General features: G+C 43.8%; 1 protein-coding gene across 2 annotated transcripts in view; it reads right to left on the reverse strand.

Moving 5' to 3' along the window:
* XPNPEP1 (X-prolyl aminopeptidase 1) overlaps positions 1–25047 on the reverse strand; it is a 30919-nt gene that overhangs the window by 4808 nt on the left and 1064 nt on the right. For both annotated transcript variants that reach the window (XM_077784684.1, XM_077784685.1), the window contains exons 2-16: positions 24416–24511; positions 21636–21760; positions 16043–16110; positions 14243–14343; positions 13876–13968; positions 12816–12959; positions 12363–12458; positions 10177–10258; positions 9027–9237; positions 6254–6343; positions 4920–4970; positions 3747–3805; positions 3001–3078; positions 2407–2478; positions 726–786 (exon numbers count right to left, since the gene is read on the reverse strand). In XM_077784684.1, the coding sequence (XP_077640810.1) occupies positions 726–786; positions 2407–2478; positions 3001–3078; positions 3747–3805; positions 4920–4970; positions 6254–6343; positions 9027–9237; positions 10177–10258; positions 12363–12458; positions 12816–12959; positions 13876–13968; positions 14243–14343; positions 16043–16110; positions 21636–21752 (1323 nt within the window). In that variant the 5' untranslated portion in view covers positions 21753–21760; positions 24416–24511. The remainder of the gene's footprint in view (positions 1–725; positions 787–2406; positions 2479–3000; positions 3079–3746; positions 3806–4919; positions 4971–6253; positions 6344–9026; positions 9238–10176; positions 10259–12362; positions 12459–12815; positions 12960–13875; positions 13969–14242; positions 14344–16042; positions 16111–21635; positions 21761–24415; positions 24512–25047) is intronic.

The raw sequence follows: 25047 nt of genomic DNA on the forward strand, positions 1-25047 counted from the left end.
CTTTGTCTGATAATGCCAAAGGAAACCATGAGCAGAAGGAGTTTGCATCACTCTGAAGACCCCTCTCCAGTAATTACAGAGAGACTATCACAAACTCAGACTGCAGGTTTAGCAGCAGCATTCACCTGGTCTACATGACTGATTTTCTTTGTGGCTGTACTTTTACTTCCTGGGCATACCCTACAGCATATTTTTGTCACTAAACTAAAATTAATTTAATTTCATTAATTAAGATTAATAAAAAATTAAAGAAGCAATTTAAAATAAACAAAATTACATTGTTAAATTTCCAATACAGATCTTTTCAGGTAAGTCTGAGACTGATTTTTTATATCATATACTAGGGCACAATCTGACTGGAGCCTTGCAGCAGACACTGAGCTTTACATTAAATTAGACTCCCTGGCTCCCTTATTGGACAAATCAGTAATATTCATCCACAGTCTGCTGACTTTCTTATTTCTTAGAGGAAACAAGTAATTTTGCAGATGAGAGCTGTGCATTTTAAGATAGAAAGGTGTCAATTCTCTAAAACAGTTTATATTTTGGAAGTCTGAAGTATGATAGTCTCCTTTTTCAGTCCTTGTCCAAATGCTGCCACATACTGGTAAATAAATGGTAACTCCATAGAGAACTTTGACTACATAGCAATAGAGCACATTACTAATTTAAGTATCTCTAATAATAAGGGTCAGATCATAAACCACACTGTGATCCCAACTTACCTTTTCATAGGCTGATGGTGTGCCAAAATGCATTGTCCTGGTCACATCTGTTGTACCATCCCTTCAGAGGCAAACAAAGATGCAGGAACCAAAGGGATGGGGGAAAAAGAAATATCAAGTGAGAGTGCACAGGAAACCCAGTCACACTGCAGCAAACCAACCAAGCTCATAAATGGATAGTCATCTGCTCTGTGCTACACAAGGCTTGATGATGTAACTGCTCCTAATCTCAAAAATTCCTGGACACAATACCACAAATGTAGCAATAATGATTTACAATTCACACTGTTATCTTTCAATCACAGGCATCCCAAAGCTCTTCCCAAATTAGAATCTAAATTTCTCATAAAAATGATGCTAATTTGAGGTTTAGCAACAGGTACATGTCCACTGAGAACAGGCCAATTTTAGCCTATTTGTATGGAAGGCAATTCACTAACAGCTTTAAAACACAAACACACACTCTTGCAAAAATGACAGCTATCAGCTCAGAAAAGGGAAGTGTAAGGGAGGACAGTATCCCTTTCATCTTCAGAATGTTTTGTGCTAAGATTTCTGCAAATGATCCTGCATTTGGATAGGGGTTAATCTAGTATGTCAGAAACTGGCTCTAAGTTCCTTCTGCAAATAGCATTTTGAGCCAGCTGTCAAAAACACAGTGCAGTGGCTCTTGAAATAACGAGTTCCCTTTGAAACACTCACTCCTGTCCCTGTGCTCTTCCCCAGTGCACACAGGCCGTGGGCACAAAGAGCTCACGGTTTAACTTCTCAGCAGGGACGAGCAAAGCATCCCCGTCACAATGCTGTGGTAAGTGCCATTGATGTCCAGCTTACATTGTATCCAAAGGGTTGCTTTTCATAGTGGCACTAAGGAAATCCTTAATTAGGCCATCAGAGGGGAGGAAAAAAGATCTCCTTGTAAAAATCTTATCAAAGGATGTCTGTATGGTTCTTTTTCAAAGCTCTTCCTGACTGACATAACAAAAAGGCATAGCTCTAAAGACAAAGCCCATCTCAAAGGAGCAGCCAGGCTTGTCCTGCATCTTCCTGAACAAGCCACTTCTCATCTATTTACAGTGGTTAAAAACATCATTTCTTTCATTTTCCATGGTGTCAAGAGCTCCACAGTAAAGGAACTGAGGCCACTGAATGGCACCATCAAAACAGCATTGAGTGAGTTTTCATATATGATGCCTTCCCTAAAACATACCCAAGACCCAAGTAGCCACTGGGATGAGGAATCATGACCCTGAGTCTCTCTGAAAAGGCAGAGAGCACAACAGGGTGTCCTGCTTCTTTGCCCCACCTTGTCCTGACCTCACCATCAGTCAAATCTGCCCACAGGGCAGATCCTGGCAGGGTAGGTAGGTGCCTCACCCAGCTGTGCAGGCTGCTGAGTAAGCAGCCCAAGGCTAAGCCAAGGCAGTCAGGCCTGCTCGCTGTTCCTGCAACTTAATACCAAAACCACCAGCTAAAGCACAGCTCCCATCACACTGGGGATGGATGGGACTCAGATGGGAACTTACTTCAACATCTTGTCCCTGACCCCAGCAAGGCCTGTCAGCAGCCCTGATCTACTCAGACCTCCACATTGCCTTGCTTGCCAAAGCAAATGTGAGCTGACCCTGCAGAGATCATGGAGAAAGAACACATGGCAGTTCAGCACCATTTGTCCACTCACTTGTACTGTGCTCCTGAGTCCAGGAGGTAGATCTCATTCACTGACAGCGTTCTGTTGGTCTCAGGAACTGGCCTGTTCAGTTAAACACAAAGGTTTTTGTTCCACAGTTTTAATGTCACCAGCCTACATCTGCAATCCAGAAACCATATTAACTACAAGCTTGGATGTGTTGGCTCTGATTTCTTGTGGCAGTGATGGAAATCCCACACATGCTGAGCCAGGGGATCATACTGAGGAGAGGATTTGTACACAGCAAATGGCAATACAGTACTGAGCTTTGCTGCTTCCAGCAAAACCCTCAACATCTGTTTCTGGATGTATTTCAGAACAGTTGTGGCACTTCATACTCATCCTTCCCAGACTTCCAGCCCTGAAATAGCCCTTTTCTATGGCCCTGAGCAGATCAGCATTATAAAACATGCATCCTGCCAACAGGGAAAGATCTTTGCTTACTAAGGAGTAAAGAAAGAGGAGTAAGGAGTAAAGCAATCAACATCTCCCTGGAGTACTCTGTTGTGACTCCATGAGGAAGTGATACAGTTCATTCCAACTATGTTTGCTAAAGGTTGAAAGGAGAAGATGTATTTTTCTTACTTGTAGTGAATGATGGCTCCATTTGGACCTGTGCTTGATATGGTAGCAAAACTCAATTCAACGAAGTCTTTCTGCTGACTGAAAGAAAAGATTGTCATCACTACAGCACAAGTGAGAGGAGCACACCAAGCACCTAGGAGTACCCCTTCCTCAATTTCACATCACCTCAGCCTTCCCTTTGGCCTTAAAAGCCACCTGGACAAATAAATCTGAATAGAAGAAATGTACAATTTGAAGCCCTCTTCTCCCAGCCATGTGGAAACCTGTCTTCTAGATCTACTCTTTCCTTAGAAGAAAATTCACTACCCAAATCATCCAGGGACATGCTGAACAATTTATACTTTGTTACTTATTTACTCAAAGGCATTTTAGAGTTCCTGCTGATGTACAAATGTAACTCTCAAAATAAATGGTGCTCCTTCTCTATCAGAAGAGGAAGAAATCTAACTTTGAAATATACATTTGTCTGTGGTAAGGAACCAACTGTCTTGCATTTAAGTGTCCTAACCTGCAGTACTCCTCATTGCTATGTCAAAAGGAAAGTGGACAGGATCCAGTGGGCTGGGACTTCTATTTCCCAAGCGACCCAATTCTTCCTAACTCTTTCAAGTTTTCTAATAAATCCATTAGTAAAGGTCCTCAAGTAAAATATACCTGCAAGTGAGATACATTTCTAAGAATAAAATAAAAACAACTGATAAAAAAAGCCACCCAGAAAACCTCCTCAGAGTAGATTTACTTTTTACCTGCGGAACTCCTCTGCTTTGTCTGCAGCGACTATTTCTGTTACTGTTCCCTTTGGAACCTAGTGGACAAGGACATGGGTTGTATTAGTGCAGCAACAAGCAAAGAAAACCCTGCAAGCTTAAACACTGAGTCTTGTCTGTGCCTTATGAAACCCTGGAAGTGGCTTCTGTCCAGGTTTTTTGTCCGTATTCTTCAGTAATGACAAACACAAACCCAGCAACATTGTGCAGGGCATTTGAGAAGAAGGAAGTGGAGACAGTCACAGCAGGATTGCTGAATCTGACTAGGGAGCAGTTAGTGCAGTACTAACTTCACTGACATGTGCACAGGCAACATCTCACAAGGCAACATCTCTTTGAAGTCAGGTGACACTAAGCTTATATAGCTCTCTTTAACAGCCCATGCTGTTAGAAATTTCATGCTTTAAACCAGGAATGGAAGCAGTTGCAGAAAAAACAAAGTGTGTTAAATTTTACTTTAGGCATTTGATAGATTCAAACCTGTGACACAACTTCCCCTGGACTGGGAAACAGGGGAAGCAAGGCAAGAGCTAGGTTTCATAACCCCTGAGGCTGACTTCTTGGGGTACTCAGACATGTAAAAAGGCACCCTCTAGAAGTCATCAAGCCTTCTCCATAAATAAAGTCAATAGACTCAGACATGAAGTGGCACAGCTTACTAAGTTGCTGTGTAACACTTGGCACTCTGCACATCCACTGTGTACTTCTAACCCAGTGAATACAAAACTAATTTGGTTTTATTCCATTTTCACAGCACCTCCCATTCATAAATGCCAAATTTGTTCATACTGGCAGACAACACTGATTATCATGAAAATAATTCCAAAGTATTGTATGAAGCTTAATATTATTTCATGATTTACACTACCAAACCAGCACAAGACAGCATTAACACTACACTATCCCTGCTCAGGTAATTTCTCACTCATTCAAGCTTTGGTCTGTATAAAATGTTTTCAAAAAAATTAATTCAACCTTGGATAAAACCATGTTTGAAATCCTTACAAAAAAAAAAACCCAAACCACCAGATAAACCCCCAACTGTTTCCCCACTTTTAGTAAAGGTACTATAAAGACTAGCAAAAAGTTTATGCCAATGAAGAATTTTACACAGCAATAGAACTTTTAAGTTAAAAAAAAATTATACAATACCTCTTTTTCCAGCCAGTTAAAGAGCTCACACAGGGCAACAGCATCTTTAATCTATGTTAAAATAGGCACAAGAAAAGGGAATTCAGAAGGAGAAAGATGTACCAAGTCTCAGTATAAATAGGTTTTGATGTAAAAGAATTCAACCTGTGAATTTCAGAAACACAAACTAAGAGATGATCAAAGAGGTATCTTCAGGTTTTGCACTCTGTAATTAATATAAATATTGGAAATGTATCTGGAGAGTTAAATCAATGTTAATAATTACTGCTGGGACATATCTCACTGTATGAAGTCTGGCTTTACCCCACCCATCACTTTCAAGACTATTTTGCTTCAGCAGCCAAGATCTTGCATCTCAGATTGCAGAAGACAACCACACAACACATCTGGTGACGTGACAGGGGAACATGTCCTTTGGGCACACAGACACCACACAGTCTCTGTCACACAGCTTCTGGCTCTCTTGCCTTATGACCCCCATTTTTGTTCCTTTTTTATTTCTACGTGCAGCATGCAAGGGGCAAGAAGCAGGAGATGTGTGCAAGAACAAGGCACAATTTTGCCCTCAGGTGGCAGGTGACAAAGTACCTCTTCTCAGTACAACTATTTTTACTTCCCCTTAACTAATAAAGAGAGAAAAGCATTGAAATATAAAGTACTGGTTCCCAAGAAGCTGCAGAAAATATGGGACAAGCCCAAAACTGCCAGCCGTGCTTCAACTGGCAAATTTTTCTTATTGTGAAAACTGCTGCTTGAAAACCAACAGGAGATAAGAGAAAAGTATAGCATCACCATGAACCTGTTTCACAGGCAGAACTTTCCTTGCTTGAAAATTTGAAGATTCCTGGGAAATCAGCCTCACTTCCAGTGTCATAATGACAAGACTAAAAGAGTGCTTTGAGGACACTGGCTGCTTCTGAACATCTTGGCCTGTGCTTTGCACCACATGTCGAAGGATTTCTGTGTTATTTAGGCTGTGTTTATTCAAATGATAACAATTTGAAGACTCCACTGACAAACACAACAGAACTAGCAACATCCCTTTAAGGGCCCACACTGCAAACAACATTTCTCAAGTCTGCACAGTTTTCCCACAGAGCAAGGCTGTTTCCTCACACTATTGCAAATGTTGTTCTTCAAGGGAATGCAAAACAAGCAAAAAACCTGCTTCAACAGCAGTAGATGTCTGACAGACCTTTTTTTATCTTGCCATCCAAATTCTTATTTGATTTTTATCCAAAACATTAAAACTGAAAGGAAAATGCTGTTTCTTTCCCTAAAGGTAAAGCAAACCTGTTGCCATGTGCCAAGGAGACACTCAAGGCTTCACTTACGTGCGCTCTTCTCATGCCTTCTGTTTCTGCTGCGTTCTTCACAGCTTTTGCAATGCAGATGGGGGTATATGGGGTGAGGTATCGGTAAGCCTGCAGCAGAAGGACAGGGATTACTTGTGGATTAGTCAGACTACATAATCCTACAGATTTAATAACTCAGCCTGGCCACAATTTGTACTTTGGCAGCCTCTCTCAACCTTCAGCACTGTGAGATGCTGGTTGCCAGCAGTCAGCTAAGTGTACTGGGGAACAGAGAGGAGAAAGAGTCCTCAGCTGAAAGAAGAACAGCCATAGGGAAATCCGAAGAACTAAACAACAGCTTGTCATGAAGCAGGGTGAAGACCTGGATATCCTAAATACCATATATCTACATCAATGTCTGAGCTATAGATTCCTGTTGGTGACAGACACTGAAGGCCCAGAGGCCAATGAGAAACACTAATCCCTGATGCTATGGTAGAACTTAAGCTGTGGAAACAACCTAAAAGCCACCTTGACTTGTTACCTGACAGTCACCCTCAAGCAGCAGAGAGCAAAGGGTACCCAGCCAGGTACCAAGCACTGAGCACCACCACTGTCAATGATCAGCAGCTCTGACAAACACATCAAGGCCCCCAGAAACATGCAAGGTCTTTGCAAAGCTCAGCTTTACATGCTGCCAGTTCTGAAAGGAGCTTACATGGGTGGTTTGAGACAAAGCTTTCCTGTATTTGGATGGGGTGACTCTGCATTAACAACTAGTAACTGATCCCTTACTACTGCACACTTCCTCAAACACCAGCTGTCCTTAGATTAGCAGGAATGCTTGGCTGGTTTCAGCACATCTTCAGAAATTCACCAGCTGAGGTGACTTGCCCAAATCTCATCACACTTGGCATCAGAAGAACCAAGTCTTTGGCTCAGTTCTCTGCTCCACCCATTATATATCAGGAGATGGGATGAGCACCTACAGAAGCATAGCCCAAGTAGCATGTTGTTTACTACTTTAAATGCATCAGCATACAAATATATATCACTCAAATTCAAGGAAAGGCCCAGTAGATCCTCTGCAAAGACTAAATTCAGATAAATCCTACAGGCTTATAATTTCCAAATTCTTAAAAACAGCAAAACAATTACACTACATAATGCAGAAACTAAATTATAAAAGAAGTCACAAGAAAGTCAGGAAAGTCCTTTTATCAGTCAGGATAAATAGTCAGATTCTTAGTTTGGCTTGCCCTTTATAGATACTGGTAAGTACTATTAATCTTCTGTGAAAAGTATATTTACATGCAGCTGTAAACAAATCTGTAAAGGGTTTGCAGATCTGTGTTTAATAATGGAATGGATTTTTGCCAGTGTCAATATTTGGCTCTGATGGAGACAGACAGTAGATGGACTTCCAGCACTGGTGCTCTTCACACCAGCTGAGCAACTGGCCTGGAGTGCTTTGAAGTGGTGGAGAGCCAGGGAGGAACTAGAAAAACTCTGGCTCTTTCAGCAACTCTCTAAGTGGCTTTTAATCAAGACATTTCAGTCCTCCTTGCCTGTTTTCTATTGCACAGAGCTCCTTGAGGCAGGGACTCTCCCCATTGCACACACGACATTGCATGCAGCACTGTAATGACTCAGTATCAGCCAAAACTTCCAGTGCTCAGGGGGTAAATAATGTCACTCCAACTCATATTCCATTCTCTAGGTCAGACCTTCTGTACTTCTCCATATGGATACTCCACATAAATCAACTACAGCAGCTTACCCAAACTGGGGATAGGCCATTGACTGCAACTACAGCAAGGGGCTTTCTACTCTGAAGTCAAAAGAACAACAATTTATCCTGATTGTTCCATAGACACTATGCTGTCAGTATCCTGCATTAGGAGGCCTAGAAATAGATTGATGGTGTCTGAAGATTTAACCCTGGACAAGGATAAAAACCTGTATATTTACTCACAGTATCTGTTACTAGACATCACTGTAAACTGGATGGTATTCCAGAGAATGTGATCTCTAGATGTACACAAGATCAAACAACAGATGTACACAAGGTGCATGGAAACCAGCTTATTTGTCCACAGTTGCTGTGTCCTTCCCTAGGTATACTCATTGCTATTAGAATATTAGGTGGACGGTGGGAGTCCCAGACAGCAAGTTCAAAAGGATAGCAAGATACAGCATGTATAGCTGTGCAGAAATTATTCTGATGCTACAACTGTCCCTCAGCAGATGCACTAAGTGCATGAACAACCAGTGCCTGCAGGTTATCTGTGTCCTCACAGGATTCCAGGCTACAAAACTGTCATCTTCTCCCTCCTGCCTTCAGTAAAGGACATCACATATTTCCTGATATCCTCAAGCCAAAAATAAGGGCAACCACCCTCAGACACTCAAATCAAGCCAAATGCACTCTCCCAGAAGACCTGCTCAACTTTCCTGCAAGTTTCCAGTTTTTGCTGCTTGTCCACATGAGGCTGATATTCCACCCGTGGGCAGAATGACCTGAGTTCACCCTGCTTCCTCTTCCCTCCCCTCTCACTGTACTTGTTTTATCTTAAGCTGACAATTCTTTGGATAAATCGGCTTAGTGAGTTGGAAGGGCAGCTTCAGCAGGAGCAACCCCAGGATTAACAGCCCCTCAATACCTCAGCATGGCTGGATCCCTTCTGCACAAGCTCCAGCTTGCACTGGGCTTTACAGAGGGGAAACTGAGGCTAGCTTCCCGCATTAACACCCTTCCTAACCAAAATAAGCAGAGAAGAGAAAAGCATTTTCCCCTGCTAGGGCCACTGACCTTGGGAATGGCCTCAGTCAGAGCATAGCTGGCTTTGTCACTGAGCCACACTTTCTCCTTGGGCAAGAGGCCGGCACCAACAGCCTGCAGCTCTGACAGGATAGATCCATAGGGCATCACCTGGATTTTGAACTCAGGTTCCAGGGTGGAGTCAAGCTGTAAGTGCTCTCTCACAGCTGGATCCATCATCCTGTCACCATCAATGAAGAGCCTGAGAAACAAATTGGAGAGATCAAATAGGTGAGACCACATCTGACAGTGGCTGGAATAAAAGAGCGAAGGAAAAAAGAGTCTGGCAACATTTCAGGGAGAAAGGAGATCATGAATTATGCACTCTACTTTGTCCTATGCCATTTTAACCACCAGCTTTCACACAGTTTAAATCCCAACTTGAAATTAAGAATTGCCACCCCAATGAGAGGAAAGAGCTGACAGCATTTCTATTTGTATGACACAGTCAAAATGGCTACATCCCACCACTGTGCTTGAAACAGGAAAGTAACAGAAGCAAGTAACAGCCACTCTCTAACTTTTAAGGGCACTATCTGGAAAGAGAAAAGCCACTGCAGTTCTAAGTATCATACTGCTTTCACTTTGACTGAGTTGAAAAGTTCAGCTCAACCTTCACACAGCCTGTACTCACTCACCCAGCCAGGTTTTACCTTAGATGGATCTAGGTAGCAGCTCACAGGTGCTTCCAAAGGAAACTGTGCTTGCTGAGGCTCAGTGTGTGGGGCAGTCACAGGAAAGAAGCCTTCTGTTATAAGCCAGCCCTGGAATTTTCCTGCACTGTCCCTGTAGTTTTGAAGTGACTCAGCAATTAGACTTTTCCCTAAAGTTTGTAATGTCCAGGCCAGCCACATTTCACCCAGAGCTCCAAAGGCCCTACATATTATCTCAGGGTGACAGACAGAGAACTCTGCCATTGTGCTCAAGGTCACCCAGCAAGCCAGCCAAGGTGCAGCAGAGCTCTTGGCTGCCTCTCTAGCTCTGATTAGGGGAGGAGGATAAGTAATGTTGGAGACAAAAGAGCTCAGAAAGGACATTAAAGTACCCAAGCATAGGTATTGAAAGTATTTGAAAAGACAAATACTTTGCTAGAACAGCTTTCCTCAGAAAAAATGCATCTTGGGGAAGGGAATACAAGCACCTGATTGTGTTCACTCCTATGATGGCATATGCAAAAAACACAGGATTGTACTCGACATCAGAGCCTCGAAGGTTGAAAAGCCCTGAAAAATAAGAACACCAAGAATCACAGTCCTGGTTCATCTTCTGCAACATTAGAGAAAGCCAAAAATAATCTCACAAAAACAAAGGCAAGCAATGAGACATCACGGGTGCAGTCTGTGAGTCCAGCTCCCACCCAGCTGTCCCACAGCCTGCTTCATTCCTGCCAATCCTAAATTTATGCCAGGAGATGGCACCAGAACCACAGTATGAACACTCCCGGGTGTTTAAACTGGTGTTTAACTTCTAAAGGAGGGCTGGCTTGGAAAAAAGCAGGTACAGGCAAGGAAAGACAAGGACACGTGTAAAAAAGGAAGGGTCTGCCCGTTCTGGTCTGTGCAATGCAATAAAACCCTATTTTGTAACAGACAGTAAACTTCAAAGTTAATAACTATCATTTCATTCCAACCCTTGTGACATTTGAGGCAAGAGGAAGACACAATAGGCAAGATACAATACCCCAAAAAGGCCTCTAATTTGGGCCCCTCCAATATCTCAGATTCAGACTGTAGAATCTTAGCTAATTTTTACAACTACTTTATGCCACACAACTCCAGACAAAGTCAAGAGGGGAAGTAGATGTTCAGAATCTCTAAAATCCTGATTTTAGGGTCAAATAAAAACTCCAGGGTATCCAATTAGCTGAAATAAGTTACTCAAGCCAATAAGGCCAGCCAGCAGGACAGCTGGGAAAAGAACCAACATGTCCTAAATTACAACCGAGCACTGTATTCACCGAACTGTGCAAATTCTGCCATGAAAGTAAAAATAGAGCTTAATTCTCTCCAGGGAAGCAGTAGGTCACTTGAATGCAGGAAAGAGCCACAAAGAACTTTTTACTGCACGGGTACAAACTTCCTCACTCAGCCAGCTCCAGCGTTCCTCACTCAGCAGTAAGAAGACAACAATCTCCTTTGTGCCTCTTTTTCTGTCCCCAGAAACTTGTCTGGAGTTTAATATAGTGAACTGAATTATATACAATTAAAACAACTTCTCCCCTTCCCCATTTAGGATAAGAAATCAACCAGGCACCCGAAAATGAGCTGCTCTTGTGATTTTCTCTGGTTCATCTTAACACCCTTCATACATAACCAAGCTTCACTTTGCTGGAGACATTTAATCTGAAACCACCTCAGGGCACCCATTTATCAGTAATTTAACTGGAGATGCGCCTGAAAAGGTGAGACATACAATCTCTGCTCATGCAGGCCTCCCCAGGGAGGAGTCATATTCACCACTCTCAGAAGTACTTCTTTCACAAAAAAAGCTCTTTGCTCAGTGTCCCAGATCCAGAACAGCCCACGGACCTCATCAAGTTGGCTTCACCCCCCTACAGCAGCATGCGCACTGGTGATTTCTGCAAAAACGACACACAGTACTAGGACAGCAGTCCTGGGGAAACCACTGCTGTTTCTGGCCATTCTTCTTTCCTACACACAGGGCTGGGAGCCAGGGTATAGAGACCCAACCATCCTGGGGCCCCAAACACAGAGGGGACTCTAGTGAGACCCTGGGTTGAGATGATCTGGAAAAACAAGTTGAGTCCTGACATACTTGTTTTAACCAAAGCATTGGCTGAATACTGGAGAGGTAGAGACTGACTTAAGAAGTTGTGACAATTAGGAAGATTACTGTGAATGCTGCGTACCCCACCCTTGCTTTATGTATACAAAGCCACATGTTGCACTGCTTTGTTTATAGCCCAGACTCCACAGCAGAAAACAGTCTCCATTTTTCCAATGGGTGAGGCATCAGGATATTTTACAGCAAGAAAATCTCACAGGTCTTTTTTTTCCATCACACTGCCTCAGGCTTTGTATGTGACCTTCTCCCTTTGCCTGGGCTGTTTTTCAAAAGTGGTGATTTGCTGCATTTCCTGGGCCAAAACTGTACTCAGGAGTTGCACTGGTGCAATGAGGCATTGTGCAAAAATACAGGCTTGCTGTCTGTGACCTGTTACCAGCACTGCACTTGATAAGAAGTTAATTGACATCTAACAAACATGCTTTCATAAGGACCTCTCACCCTGGCATGGTTCTTCCTTTCCAAGGTAGGAAGAACATTTATTTTGTACAAAGAACTGAGCAAGGAGATGCAAAGACTTACATGCTACTTCATCCAAGGCCGTTACCACAAACCACATGACTTTCCTCTCAGCCATTTTTGAACGGAGGGCTACAATTTTGTCTCTCCAGCTGAGCCCTGCAAAACACAACAGGAAAAGCTACAGTCCCTAACTTTGCTGGGGATGGTGATGCAAACACAGACCAACATATCACACTTGTGCTCCTCACTCCTTTCTAATAACTGATATGAACAGTGAGTTGCCTTCTAGATGCCCATGGATTTGTTTGAAGTCACCCAACTTCTAGAAAATGGTTTTCTGAAGTTTTGAGGACAGAGGGGTCATTAGCTAAGGTTTGATCACCTTCTTGACTTATTCATAGTGACCGCACTGTGCCGTGGTACTGTTTTTCTCTCTCTTTTTTAAGAGAAAAGCAAAAGGGGGATATAGGTCAATGGGAACAACCCTTGTCTATTGTGAGTTAAGCTACTCACCTGTGTAACTCAGGTCAAGCGTGATGAGAGGCTTGCAGGGGCGTTGAGGGCAATCTGTCCAGATTGTATCAATCAGGTTTCCTTTGACAGGCACAAGATCATGGCCAGCACTTCTTAAGACTTTGGACATTCTCTTCCACTGGTCTGGCAAAAAGAAGAAAGTCAAGAGTGGGGGCTTTAAGGAACACATGTGTTCAACAACAGCTCTCTTCACAAAGATTAAACTCATCAGAGTCTTCCCCTTTCCTTCCAAAGCCTCTCCTTCTTACCATTCCCTTAAGAAAGACAGCAAAATCTACTGCAGTTACAGCTCAACAAACATGCCACGGTAGCCAGTGGCAGGTACAGAACATCACAGTCCTGAAGGCTCATGCTTGAGCTAAAGAAGAACTGCTCCAGCTGGGAGACAGAAGTCTCTGGAATAAGCCACAGCAGAAGCTGCCCTAAGGGTGTCCCATCCCACAGTGCAGAACTGTGCTAGATCTAAGTTAGACAAGATGAGAATCACTTCCACACAGCCGCAAGATAGGTCCCTAATCCGTCTGAACAAGCAAATATCTCCCCTTGCCTCCAGTGACCTTCGTATTGTGCTTCATGTTTTGAAGCATGAATAGATGGATACTCTGATATAAATGACACATCTCCCTGTGCTTCCTACAGGAAAAGCTGTAGAGATCCCAAGACCACCAAGCAGGAGTAACAGCTTGACTTGTGCTTGGATGTTCTTGCTCACATGCTGACCAAGGCATTCAGCACCTTTGTACTGAAGTGCCCATGGCAAGCAAAAGCACAGACAAAAATAGATGATCAGAATTCTGCTTTTCAGGTAAAGTCACTGCAGGCCTACAAAGCAATTCTCATCCCTCGTGCTCTGAAGTCAATGCACTGCTGTGTAACTCTTGTGATACATGGCTAAACCAAAATCCAACCTGTTTGGCATAACACCACTACATCTGAAACATGGTTAGCTGCACACCATCACACAACAGTTCAGCCAGAGAAGCAAGGAAACAAAATCCAGTTGCCCAACCCAGAGTTACAAATATAAAGTAAAACCAACCTGCTGGAATAATGAAAGGGTCTACTCCCACCTTCGAGCCTTCTGGGAGGACACTCACTAGCCAATCCTCCTGAGTTGGTGTATCTTTCAGACCTTCAAGGATTAAAACAAAAAAAGTTCAAAGAAGCAGTCACATTGAAACCTTCCCACACTATGCAAAAAGTCCAAGCTAATGCATCAGCTATGTCTAGTAATGAATGTCTAGACCCACAGGCAAGGGCTGTCACAGGACACTAAAGCAGAAGCCGTGTATCCAATATGTCCCAAAGTTCCTGCATGATGGGATATCCCTACAGCTCAAGATGTACTTGTGTGAAGTGACTGTTCTCCACTGATCAGTGGAGCAGTATCCCAGGCTCCCACATACCCATTTTCATGAGTGTCCAGTTACTATCCATTTGATGTGCAGCTTGCAGGAAGTAGCGTCCATCAGTCCACATGGCTGCGTGCTGCTCGGTGACTATGGCAGTACCTAGGCAGGGAGGCAGAAAGGTGATTCAGGGTAGGCAGCCACCATGCAGAGACACAGACAGCAGGGACAGTGTTTGAAATTCACCCTAATTCCCTAAAAGGCACCTCTGATCACTGTTCAAAAGTAATTCCTGTTTCAGTGGAGATATTCACTGTTTTCCCTGCCCTGTGACCTTCCAAATCCTATTGGAGACAGTATGTACAAGGGTGCACCTTAATGAATTGCCTCAGATGAACTCAAGCAAATCTCAGCCAACCAGTGGAACTGGGCAAGTGGGGCTTTCTAAACCCTCTGTAAGATGATCTAACTTGGCTGCTGTCACAGTAACATATACTGTACATCCCTGAATTCCATCCCATCCTCTTTTGGGGAGAAAGCCTGGGCTCTGGCCACCCACAAAACACAGCTGATACCAGGCCTGCAGACAAGGGTATCAGGGTATCACTCCCAGCTGTCAGCTGCACCCCTTTCCCAAATGTTACAGCTCTAGCAGAGATGGCTGAACAGGAAACATGAACATAAACTTCTGTTATTTTCACTGTCTGTCCCATTTCACTGACTCCATATGGAGGGATGCAAGCAGACAGCTGAGGGGCAGTGACATCCCAGCAAGGCACTCAAGCTGCCTTGCCCTTAACAATACAAAACAAAACAAACCATGGCACAGACTGAAACTGAATCCAAATCTTTGGAGTCTGCATCTTGACAATACTCTCTGTTGCAAAAAACTGATGCTCCGATTAGCAGAGCATAGTTTCCAATTATTAACTCATTGTCTTCTACCAAATTTCCCCAACACAAACCCCATTTAAAGTTGCTTCAGCCTGAAAAGATGAAGCAACACAAGGTGAGCCCCTGTGTGAAACCTCACTGATTGGCTGTGCATTAGGCTGGGAACAAACCTTCCAAGTACATAACAAGGGCACAAATTAGAGAGGAAGGTTATGAAGAGGTTGCGCAGAAGGGGCAAAATTAATACAGGATCCATGTTAGCCATTAACAGCAGCCCACAGCCTTGGATTTATCACCTTCCAAATGAGGTCGCAGAGCTCATAGGAACTGATGAATAAACCCTCCAAATATAGGTACCAGTACTTATTAAACTGATATACAATTAAAGGGGAAAATAACTTCAGCAGACTAAAGTGACTTTCCAACAACCACAGAAAGAGTAATTTACACAGCTTAGGGTACAGCTAGGGTAAAAACTAGGTCTCTTGAAACACAGACCTATCCTACAGCCAAGAAAACATCCTGTCTCGGCAAGATAAGCAAACTTTTCCACAGTGCTCAGTTTCCAAATGCAGAGTTTCTGGCCCTGGCTCTGTTCAAACAGAAAGGCCAGCTAAAGCCCATCCACTATTCACCCAGCCTGAACGGGCAACGTAAAAATCTGTTCATACTGGCTGCACATCAAAAGAAATGACCACAGGTTACAGGCACCACATTAAACAGTTAACAGGATTTTATTTTATGAGAGGTTCATTTAGGGGTCAAACATTTTCTGGAAACTTGTTATTCAGCTGATATTACATAATTCCAGCGGGTAGCCAAGACATAATTCTGCAGATGCTGAAACGAGAATAAAATAGTCCAAACAAGCTGGATAAATTTTCCTTTCCATCCTGCCTCTATGCCATGAAAGGAACTATTTTCTTTAGAGGAAAATTATGCAAGAACCCAAGTTCTGGAAAGGTACCTGCAGAGCCATCAAATCCAGAGATGAACGCCCTTCTGCAATCACAGGGTGCAATGTACTCGCTCTAGAAAACAAAAGAGGCAGCAATTATTTATAGCAGCAGGGAAAAAAAACAATCATCTGATGACAAATACTTTGATAAGCTTTTCTCCTAAAGGACACCACAGAGAGAACAAAATGAGTTAAAAATTCCTGGGCTCTACTCCACTGTGATTATACTGTATTTATGTTGAGCTGGTGGGTTTTTTTAAGCTGCAGCACTTTTCTCCCACAAGCATCTGTAAACACTGAAGTGCTTCAGAGTTTGCAGACGTTTATTTCACACTCAGTCTCCCCTTTGGGAAACAAACAAATCATGCCTTTGAAACTGCAAAGTGAAGGGAAGGGAAACCAAAAGCACCCCTTGATCTTGGGGTAATCAGCACATAAAATCTGAAAAATTCACTATCTCCACTGAAGTCCCCTCACTGGCATTTATAAGAATTCCTTTAAGACTTATTTTTTCCTGTAATAGTGACATTGAAAGAAAATTGTCAAGGTGGTAAGATTGTAAAAAATTTAATGCTTGGGACTTATCATAAATAGATACTGATCCTTTCATTTCTTCCTTGCCTACTCAAAATCAGACTACAGCCAAAATCACAAGAGCATGGTTTGATGGATGAGAGGGAATCAAAGGCTATTAGTCCATCTTCATCCTAAACCTGTCACAATCTGTGTTTCTGGACACATCTTTTCAGAACATTGTAGAAGAGCCTGAGAATGCACACCTGATATTAACAGGAACTGCCAAAATTAAAAGAACTGAACCTTCACATGGCCCACATGACTTTTTTATGGGATTCCATTCTGGCAAGTTTGTAGGTCAGAACTGCTGAGTAGGCCTGTTAATGAACTAGTGCAAATCAGCAAATCATCTTAATCCAGGCTGACAGCACTGACGTTTGAGCTGCAAAACCCCTGGATTTGTACCTTACAAATGGTCTGAAATCCAACTCTGTTTCTCTGCCCCCAGCTGTGCTGGGGCCAAAGAAACATCTTAGGAACTGAGCTAAGAAATCACAGCCCAATTCTCAGGTGCTTTTAGTCCCTACTGTGATAGAATCACCTGATTGTTAAAATATACTCCCTTCAAATCTGTTACTCTTCACTGTTGTAAGGAAGACAAGGTTCAAAGCACAGGAGTGAGTGAGCAGCACAAATCACAGCACCTGGGACCAACTCTTTATTTCTGCTCCAAATCACACATCATCGAACCCCTTTCACAACAGCCATGTCTCTCCCCTCCTGGGAGAAGCCAACCAACCATCCACCACTAACATTTTGAAACTGACCCTTGGGGCAGAAAATCTCATGGCTTAAAAGAGGATATTGTTGAGTGGCTTTTGCTCCCAATTGCCAGGGAGGATTCCTGGTACATACTCCAAAGAAATCTTCCATTTTACCCAAACACTAGTGAAAGTTGGCAGAAAGGAGGGGAGTATGGAGACCATGCGGGTCCTCCTCTCTGACCCAGTTAGTTTCCTGTGCTTTTTCTTGCCCAGCCCCACAGGGATGTGACATGTTCATCATGTCATATGTCTCCTGTGGGGAGAAGGGAGGTCAGGATAGACACCTTGGGAAAGGATGACTGCCCTGAGCACAGCTCCAGCTGATGGGGGGACCCCTCATCCACACACTGCACATTATCCCCACTGAGCCCTTTAAAATAATGGCAAAGGCATCAGCAGACAGAGTGGACAAAGCTGTTGAGGGAACAGAATCAAGTGTCTCTTTCCCCACTGCCTGCCTCAGAGCAGCAGGTCAGAACATAAAGGCAGTGATGCCAGACCTGAGGATTCCTTATTTCAACATTCCCTAGAGACTATTCAGCCTGTTGACTGCTCCTGCTCCGACTCCCCTCTCCTACACTTCCCAGCTCAAAGGTGGTACATCATCTCCCAGGGTCCAATGCCAACAGGAGATACTGGAAATTTCCCATCATGGATCACATCTCTTAAATACATCCCAAATTATGTACTTAAGTACAAATCAGAGCAGTGATTTATTTTCCATTTCTCTTGACAAACATAACAGAGTCTACAGGCTAGTTTGCTTGTGAAGAAGCAAGTTCGCATTCATAGCATGGGTTAACACCACAGAATGATGAAATAGATAAAAACAACTTTTAAAAAAATACAAGAGAGAAAGAAGTGCATGAGTTTTAGATCTCGTAAAAGCTGACCCAAATAATGACTACATGGACATACCTCATGCTATCCCATTCACAGACAAATCCAGGGAGTGTTTTGAGAGTTTATAGTGAGGCAGAAGGGCTTTAAAAAGGGAGTATCAGGGATCTGGAGGGAAAAACAGTTCATTCATCTGTCAGTCTGAATTCTTGCACACCCACCTGTTCTGTTCTATGCAGCAACCCCCACTGTGCAAAGATGAGCCCATGTTTTGCACAAGCTAAAATTACATGGAGAACACCTGTGTATGCCACACAAAGCATAGACCAGAGCACACAGAGAACAAGGTATTTCCCTGAGGCTTGTCTTGCAGCTCTGATTGCCTTCAGCCTGGCCCTCCTCAGTCCTTTCACATCTGCTTCTCACCATACCTGTCAGTCACACAGACAAAAATGGGGGCTACATCACAAAAAAACCTCATCTAAGACTGGAAGAACCCCCAAAAAATTAGTGCTGCTTCTCCCCAGCGCCTACAAGGTTGCACTGTAAACATGTTAAAGCTCATTCTAGTCTAATGTCAACCAAGATCAGCAATGCAAAGTGCATCTGGCTACCCTTAGAGGCATGACACTGGTGTCATTAAAGAACAAACACTGCAGTGTACCTAGAAGGAAGGGAGATATCTCTGCCAAAAAACTAACTGCACTGGTAAGATCTGGAACACGCCATCTCCTGCTTTATAACTTGGCTGATTCCTCAGCTTAGCACAAGTGTGTGTCACAGGAGCCCGCCCTGAGCAGAACACAGCACCTGTGCCAACCCAAACACAGGGCCCTAAGCTGGGCAGGTGCTTCCTTCATGTGGACAACCAGCCAATCTGACCAAATTTGTTTTGAGTCAAGGCCTGGAGGGTGAAGCCAGCCACAGTTAAGATGTGACTGGCTCCAAACCCAAGCTCTAATCCAAACATCATTCCCTCCTATTAAGAAGCAGCTCTTCCAGTCTCTGAATATTCCCATATGGGTAAAGCCCAGATTCAATGTAAACACACATTGATTCAACATAATAATGGATCCTGCTTTCACCACTGCAACATCCCAAAAGCTCTGACATTTTTAACTAAACCATAAAGGGTTTAGGTGCCTCATTTCTAAAACTGTGGTTTTTCATTCCTTCGTGATCCTTGGGCACCTGTAGCCACCCAGCACACATGAAAAGAAATGGAACTCTTTGGGCTTCATTCCACTTTTGGCTGGGACTGGCCTCCTTTCTCATTAGCCTCTGGACCACTCAGGCCCCCAAGGGAAGAGTCTGTTTCTCTGACTTCTTATCACTAGCATCAAAGTTTTCAAAAATTAAAGCAGCCAGCCAACATCCAGGGCTGAGTGCAAGAGCCACAAATCTAAGGCAGCTTTGGTTAAGTCTGAGTCAGAGGCAGCTGTGTTTGAGAAGCTCTGCAAGTCTTTCAGCTCCTTACAAAACCAAACATGGAAAGCAAAGGATACAACTGGTAGCAAGACTCCTGGCAGTATGATAATCTAAGCCACCTAGCCTTGCAGGAAAACCAATATTAAAAGCATCACAGAACTCAGAGCTCATCAACATTCCCAGTGTTACAAAGTGGAATTAGTCAGCAAGTTGCAGCATCAGGGTGTATCAGCATCAGTCCAGTCCAGAAGTCCCTTTGCAACCCAGAAGGGAATAAAGTTTCCAGCAGTATAAATCTTGTGGCAACACCACAGGAGGGAAAGCCCTACTTGTTGACAAGTTCTGTGATGAGGATGCCAGGACAGACTCAGGAATAGGTGAAAGAGGCAAGGACAGCAATACATATCTTGTTTGGACTGTTGGGAGGAAATGGCTTGGGCCACCAAACACTTGGGTATCATTAAAACACAATATTCTGACTCATGGAGGGACCTGCCTAAGAGCAAAATCGGGTTGCAAGGCTAAAAAATTCTTGTTTGCAGACAGGAAACAAACCCTTGCTTGAAACATGGAGAAGTTTCAAATCACAGGTCATCACAATTTACCTGGAATCAGTAGGGCTGTTCTGGGATCAACAGGTTTCTGTCATTGGCAAAAACTGCATCAATTCCCAACCCTTACAGAAAAAAGATCCTGCACCAGCTATTCAGGAGGCACCAGAATCAGCAGTTTTTAGTAATCGTTTCCATTCAGATAGATTCCCTCTGCAGAGAAACCTGACCAACTCGCCTGGCAGGAAATAGCAACATGGGGTTCTCTGCTTAACTGCACTCTGTCAAGGAAAGAAAGCAACAGAAAAACCCAGAAGTCCTGAGGGTCACATTCTTCAACTCACATGACAGCATTTAATGTCTAGTGAAATGAAACCGGAGTTATATATGGACAGAGGCAGCTTGAGGCAGGAATGCAGCAGACAATAGCAGCTGCAGAAAACGCCTTCCCCCTACCTGCCCAAGTTTGGATCTCCCTATGAGGAAACATGATGCTGCACATATGGTCCCAGGGCACAGGCAAGTCTGGACCCGGCACACCCCAGTGCCAAGTCAAGGGCAAAGGTTCTGATTCAGTTGCATTTTGCCCTTGTGCACCCTGGGGTAAAAGGGAGCTTTGAGTGTGTGCCAGTAAAGCTTCAGGTCTTTTGTTTCCTGAAAATGGCTAAGGGAGGGAAAAAACCTCAGCAGTTCTTGGGTCTCCTAACAGAGTGAACAGAAGTGTCAACCTTACACATGAGCAAGCGGAGGACGTAAAAGGCAGTTCAGCAATTTAAAATTTATGTCACAGACTACAAAATTATTAACAGTGGAAGCACACACAGCCCCCCCACCCTGGGCCCAGATTTGCCTCCTGTGTTTAGTGCACAGAATACGATGCAGAGCAGCCTGGAAAGGCAAGTGCCACTGTGGCCTGTTCCTTCCCTGCCTCTCCTAAGGCCCCTCCATCTGGGATCTGAAGGGCTCTAGCATAAGGCAACAAATTCCACCAAGAACTGGATCTAGCAAAGAGAAAACTCTGGCAACTAAACCTTTACTACCTTGATTGAGAGTATGTATTGATCAGGAGATGCTACTGGGGAGAGTAAAGTCCAGATAAGGCCTGTTCCTTCCCCAGTAAACCCTTTCTTCCCAACAGCCAGGATGAGTACAGCAAGTGCCCTGGCAAGCTCCCTTTTCTGCACTGTGATCTCCCTGAAGACAATCTGATGGAAAGCTGTTGGTGGAATATCCACCCTGATTTGTTACAAGAACATAAAAACCTCAGTCTCCTGAACAGACCCCAGAAATGTTTTCCAGCATGATATTTCTCACGTTTCCCAGACTTTTATACTAGAACCATTAAAGTGAGTAAACAAAGGATGATTTTAGTTATACCTGGCCTTTATTTTTTGCAGGGAAGGAATGTATGACCATTCCCATAATGCATCCATCCATACCTGGTGGGCATCTCCAGAGGGCACTATGTAGGCTTGGACAGGCTCCTGTACATATCTGGGGTTCTTCATCACCTGCCGGAGTTGCTTCAGCAGCTCTGTTGTAATTTTAGGACTCATCTTCCTACCTGCAATTAAAACAAAGCATGAAACTTCAGTGTTTCTCCAGCCATCCCAGGTCACCCACATGCACAGGCTGGAGGAAGCTGTCTCCACTGGAAACTCCCTTTGAGGACAACTGTGCCAACATCATCCCTCTCAGATCAGAATTTCACCTGTCTTGTCCCTTCATTTCTTGAGAACAAGAAATCAGGTTAAAGTCAGAGAGTTGAAGCTGGCCTGTCCTGGAAAGGATCTTTCCCACCTGGTGAAAGATGGCATGCCCTGTAAGCTTAATGCACTGGTCAACCCCTCCTTGCACATGGACAGCACCAGGAACAAAGCACCTCAGGACATAGCCTGTGACAGCCAGGAAAGGTCTTGGCATGGGAGCCAAGTACCCAGAGATCAGAACTGCACCACCTATCAAGTGCACTGAGAGAAGCTCTCAGTCTTCACTATAGGGCCAGGGATGATGTGGCTTATACACCACAGGAGCACAGGCTGCTGGGAGAGGAAGACATGCACATCAGGAACTCAGATAAGGGCCAATTATAAATGTAACTTTTAGAAGTTTTATTGTAGCCCAGAGTTTCATGGTGAACTGCTGACTGAATTAATTCAGATAAAAGGTATCTGCTCTCAAGGACATTCAGAGGGATGCTTTCACTGGCCACATTGACCTCAGGGCTGCATACTAGTTCACCTAGCAAGAACACAGCTGTAACAGGAGGAACAGCCCACTGAACTCTCACAAGTGACTGCCAGAGGACAACTAAGGATGCTTACGGGAATGTTCTCTAAAGACCTTTGGCAAATGCTTTGCAGATCTCAGCTGGTATCAGGCAGGGGTGGGGCACAGCCTGGATGGCACACAGCAGATCAGAGGCAAAAACAAGGGCACAGGCCAGTCACCCTCCCTGGCTGTGTTTTTGCAGTGGATGTGTCTTTGGCACTGCAGTGAACACCAGCCTCTCAATGTGCTCCCCCAAAACCCTCACCAGCCAGCGCCCGCTGTGAGCACCCGGCACAGTGATGCGCCAGGCCCCGCTGCTGTGCTGGCACAAGAGATGGCTGCAGTGGGAGGCACAAGCTGGCTGCAGAGGATGACTGGCCAAAAAACTATGAAAATCAAGTAGCCTCAGAGGTTCTCCACCTTTTTCTTCACTCATATCACCAAAGCGTGCCCAACCTTCCTGGTTTTCTCCCCAGGCCTCTCACGTTTTTAAGAACTCTTACAACTTTAATGCTGTCACTTTCCAGGGCAAGGTGGGTTATGTGCTGCTTGAAGGCCATGCTATGAAGTATTTTATTCTGACCAGTTAATTTCACAGCTCATTTCACAGCCATGTCTGCAAACAGGTCATAGAGGGGAGAAGCAAACAGCATGCAAGTCTCAAACATTTTTTGCTTATCCAAGCACTTATTCTATTTAAACTTCAGTAGCTAAAAGGAGTCTCAGATGACATCAGTCTTATGGCAAAGCACAATAAGGCACAGTCCCTACCCTGTGATGTGTGCCATCCAAACAGGAAGGCGGAAAAGCTGCCTGCCTTTCACACCGCTTGATTTCACCAAAGTCACACAGTAGCACTGTGACCAAATCACAAACTGAATCAAGATCTGGTGCATTCACGTGTAAAGAAAACCCAAGACCACCATTCACCTGTCTCATCACAGGAGGTTTAGAGCACACCAGACCTCTGTGAGACTGACTCTGCCCACAGAGTCAGGTACACAGGTACACTGTCTTTTAAAACCCAGAACACAATAAGCACAAAAAGACACCATACTGGTGTATCCTCAAACTGGCATCTTGTCCTTTGCTGGGGATTACACCTCAGATTTATTTCCAGGACAAATTTTATTGTTTTATGCAGTGTTTGCAAGCCACACTGAACTTTACAATACTGTAATTGTTTCTGTTCATCCTCCACAGTGAGCTGCTGTAACACTCTATAACACTGCTGCTGATTTATGTTCAGATAGAGTGAAACACATAGGAGAGAGAACAACAACATAGTGAGTAGCCAGCAGAAAAGAATCTCTTTCTACAAACTCATAAGGACACAGCTTCCTTTCTTGGCCTGTGCTTTGTGTCCAGGAGTCTACAAGTCTCATATAAATAGGCAAGGCATGACAAGGCTTTGCCTTTTAATAAAGCTCCTTGCTGACAAGCCATAGTTTTCTTAGCAAGATGAGATTCTCTCAAGGACAAAAAAAAACTCCAATAATTTAAAAAGTATTCTCACTGTTGAAAGATTTGCTTGCGATATTAAAAACACAACTAAGGTAGATTAGCAACAAAACCCCAATTAGGGAGTACTTCTATTTTGGATAACCCCCACATTATAAGAAATGGCTTTCAAAACATTCTTCACAAAATTTACAATAAAAATTGTCTTCAGTTTCCAGAGAAATAGAAGCTGTTTTCTCAGAGATAGTTGGTAGCCATTTAATCTGGTCACCCTGTAAGTCTTAATAGGTGACTTTTCCTCCCTTGGACATAATTACATGTCTCTACAAAGTTAAAACAGCTTCTCTATCATTATTTCTATCATTATTTAATCAGTCCAGTGATTAAAACGAAACACAGCTGAAATTAAGGTACTGGCTGTAGCAGTGCAAGAACCACCCCCATTTCCTGCCCTAACTTTTTCAAAGGTATCAGGCTCTTTTGTTACCTGTCTCTGCAGTCCCCCACGTCTGGATGTCACTTGTCTCTGCTCACACAAAATACCATCCAGCTCTTTGCTCAGCCTTCATAAGCTCCACTGTGCCTGAGAAAGCAAAGGGCAAAACTGAAATGGCTAACAAACTTTGTCCTCCCATAAAACATTCTCATCCCCTAGCAATGAGCTGAAAATGCATTAATATTATGCTCTTGGTAGTAAGATTAGAAGTGCACTGAGGGTGAACCATGAGGGAACAGGGAACGTCAAGGGTCAGGCATTTGCTTGCCAAGATTTATGATTAAATCTTGCAAGTGCATGCTGGTTTATGCCAATTTGTCTTCTCAGTCACTCTGTCAGGGGCCACTCCCCGTAATACAGATGGGGAAATTAAGGCAGAGCAGGAGTAACACGCAAAGTACAACTGTAGCATGACAAGAGTCAGAGCTGGATCCCAAAATCTGCCACTGTCTAGACATATATTATCTACACCTCACTCAGACTGCAGGAGGCAGTTCTCCAAGAGCCCAGACCAGATCCTGCCTGGACAGCATCTCCATCAGACACAAGGGGCAAAGAGCAACGAAAATGCTGCCAGAGGAAGCAGACACATTCTCCTGCCTCCCACACACACAGTGATGGGC

This window comes from Lonchura striata, chromosome 7, assembly GCF_046129695.1.
Source record: "Lonchura striata isolate bLonStr1 chromosome 7, bLonStr1.mat, whole genome shotgun sequence".
In the NCBI taxonomy this organism is placed as follows: Eukaryota; Metazoa; Chordata; class Aves; order Passeriformes; family Estrildidae; genus Lonchura; species Lonchura striata.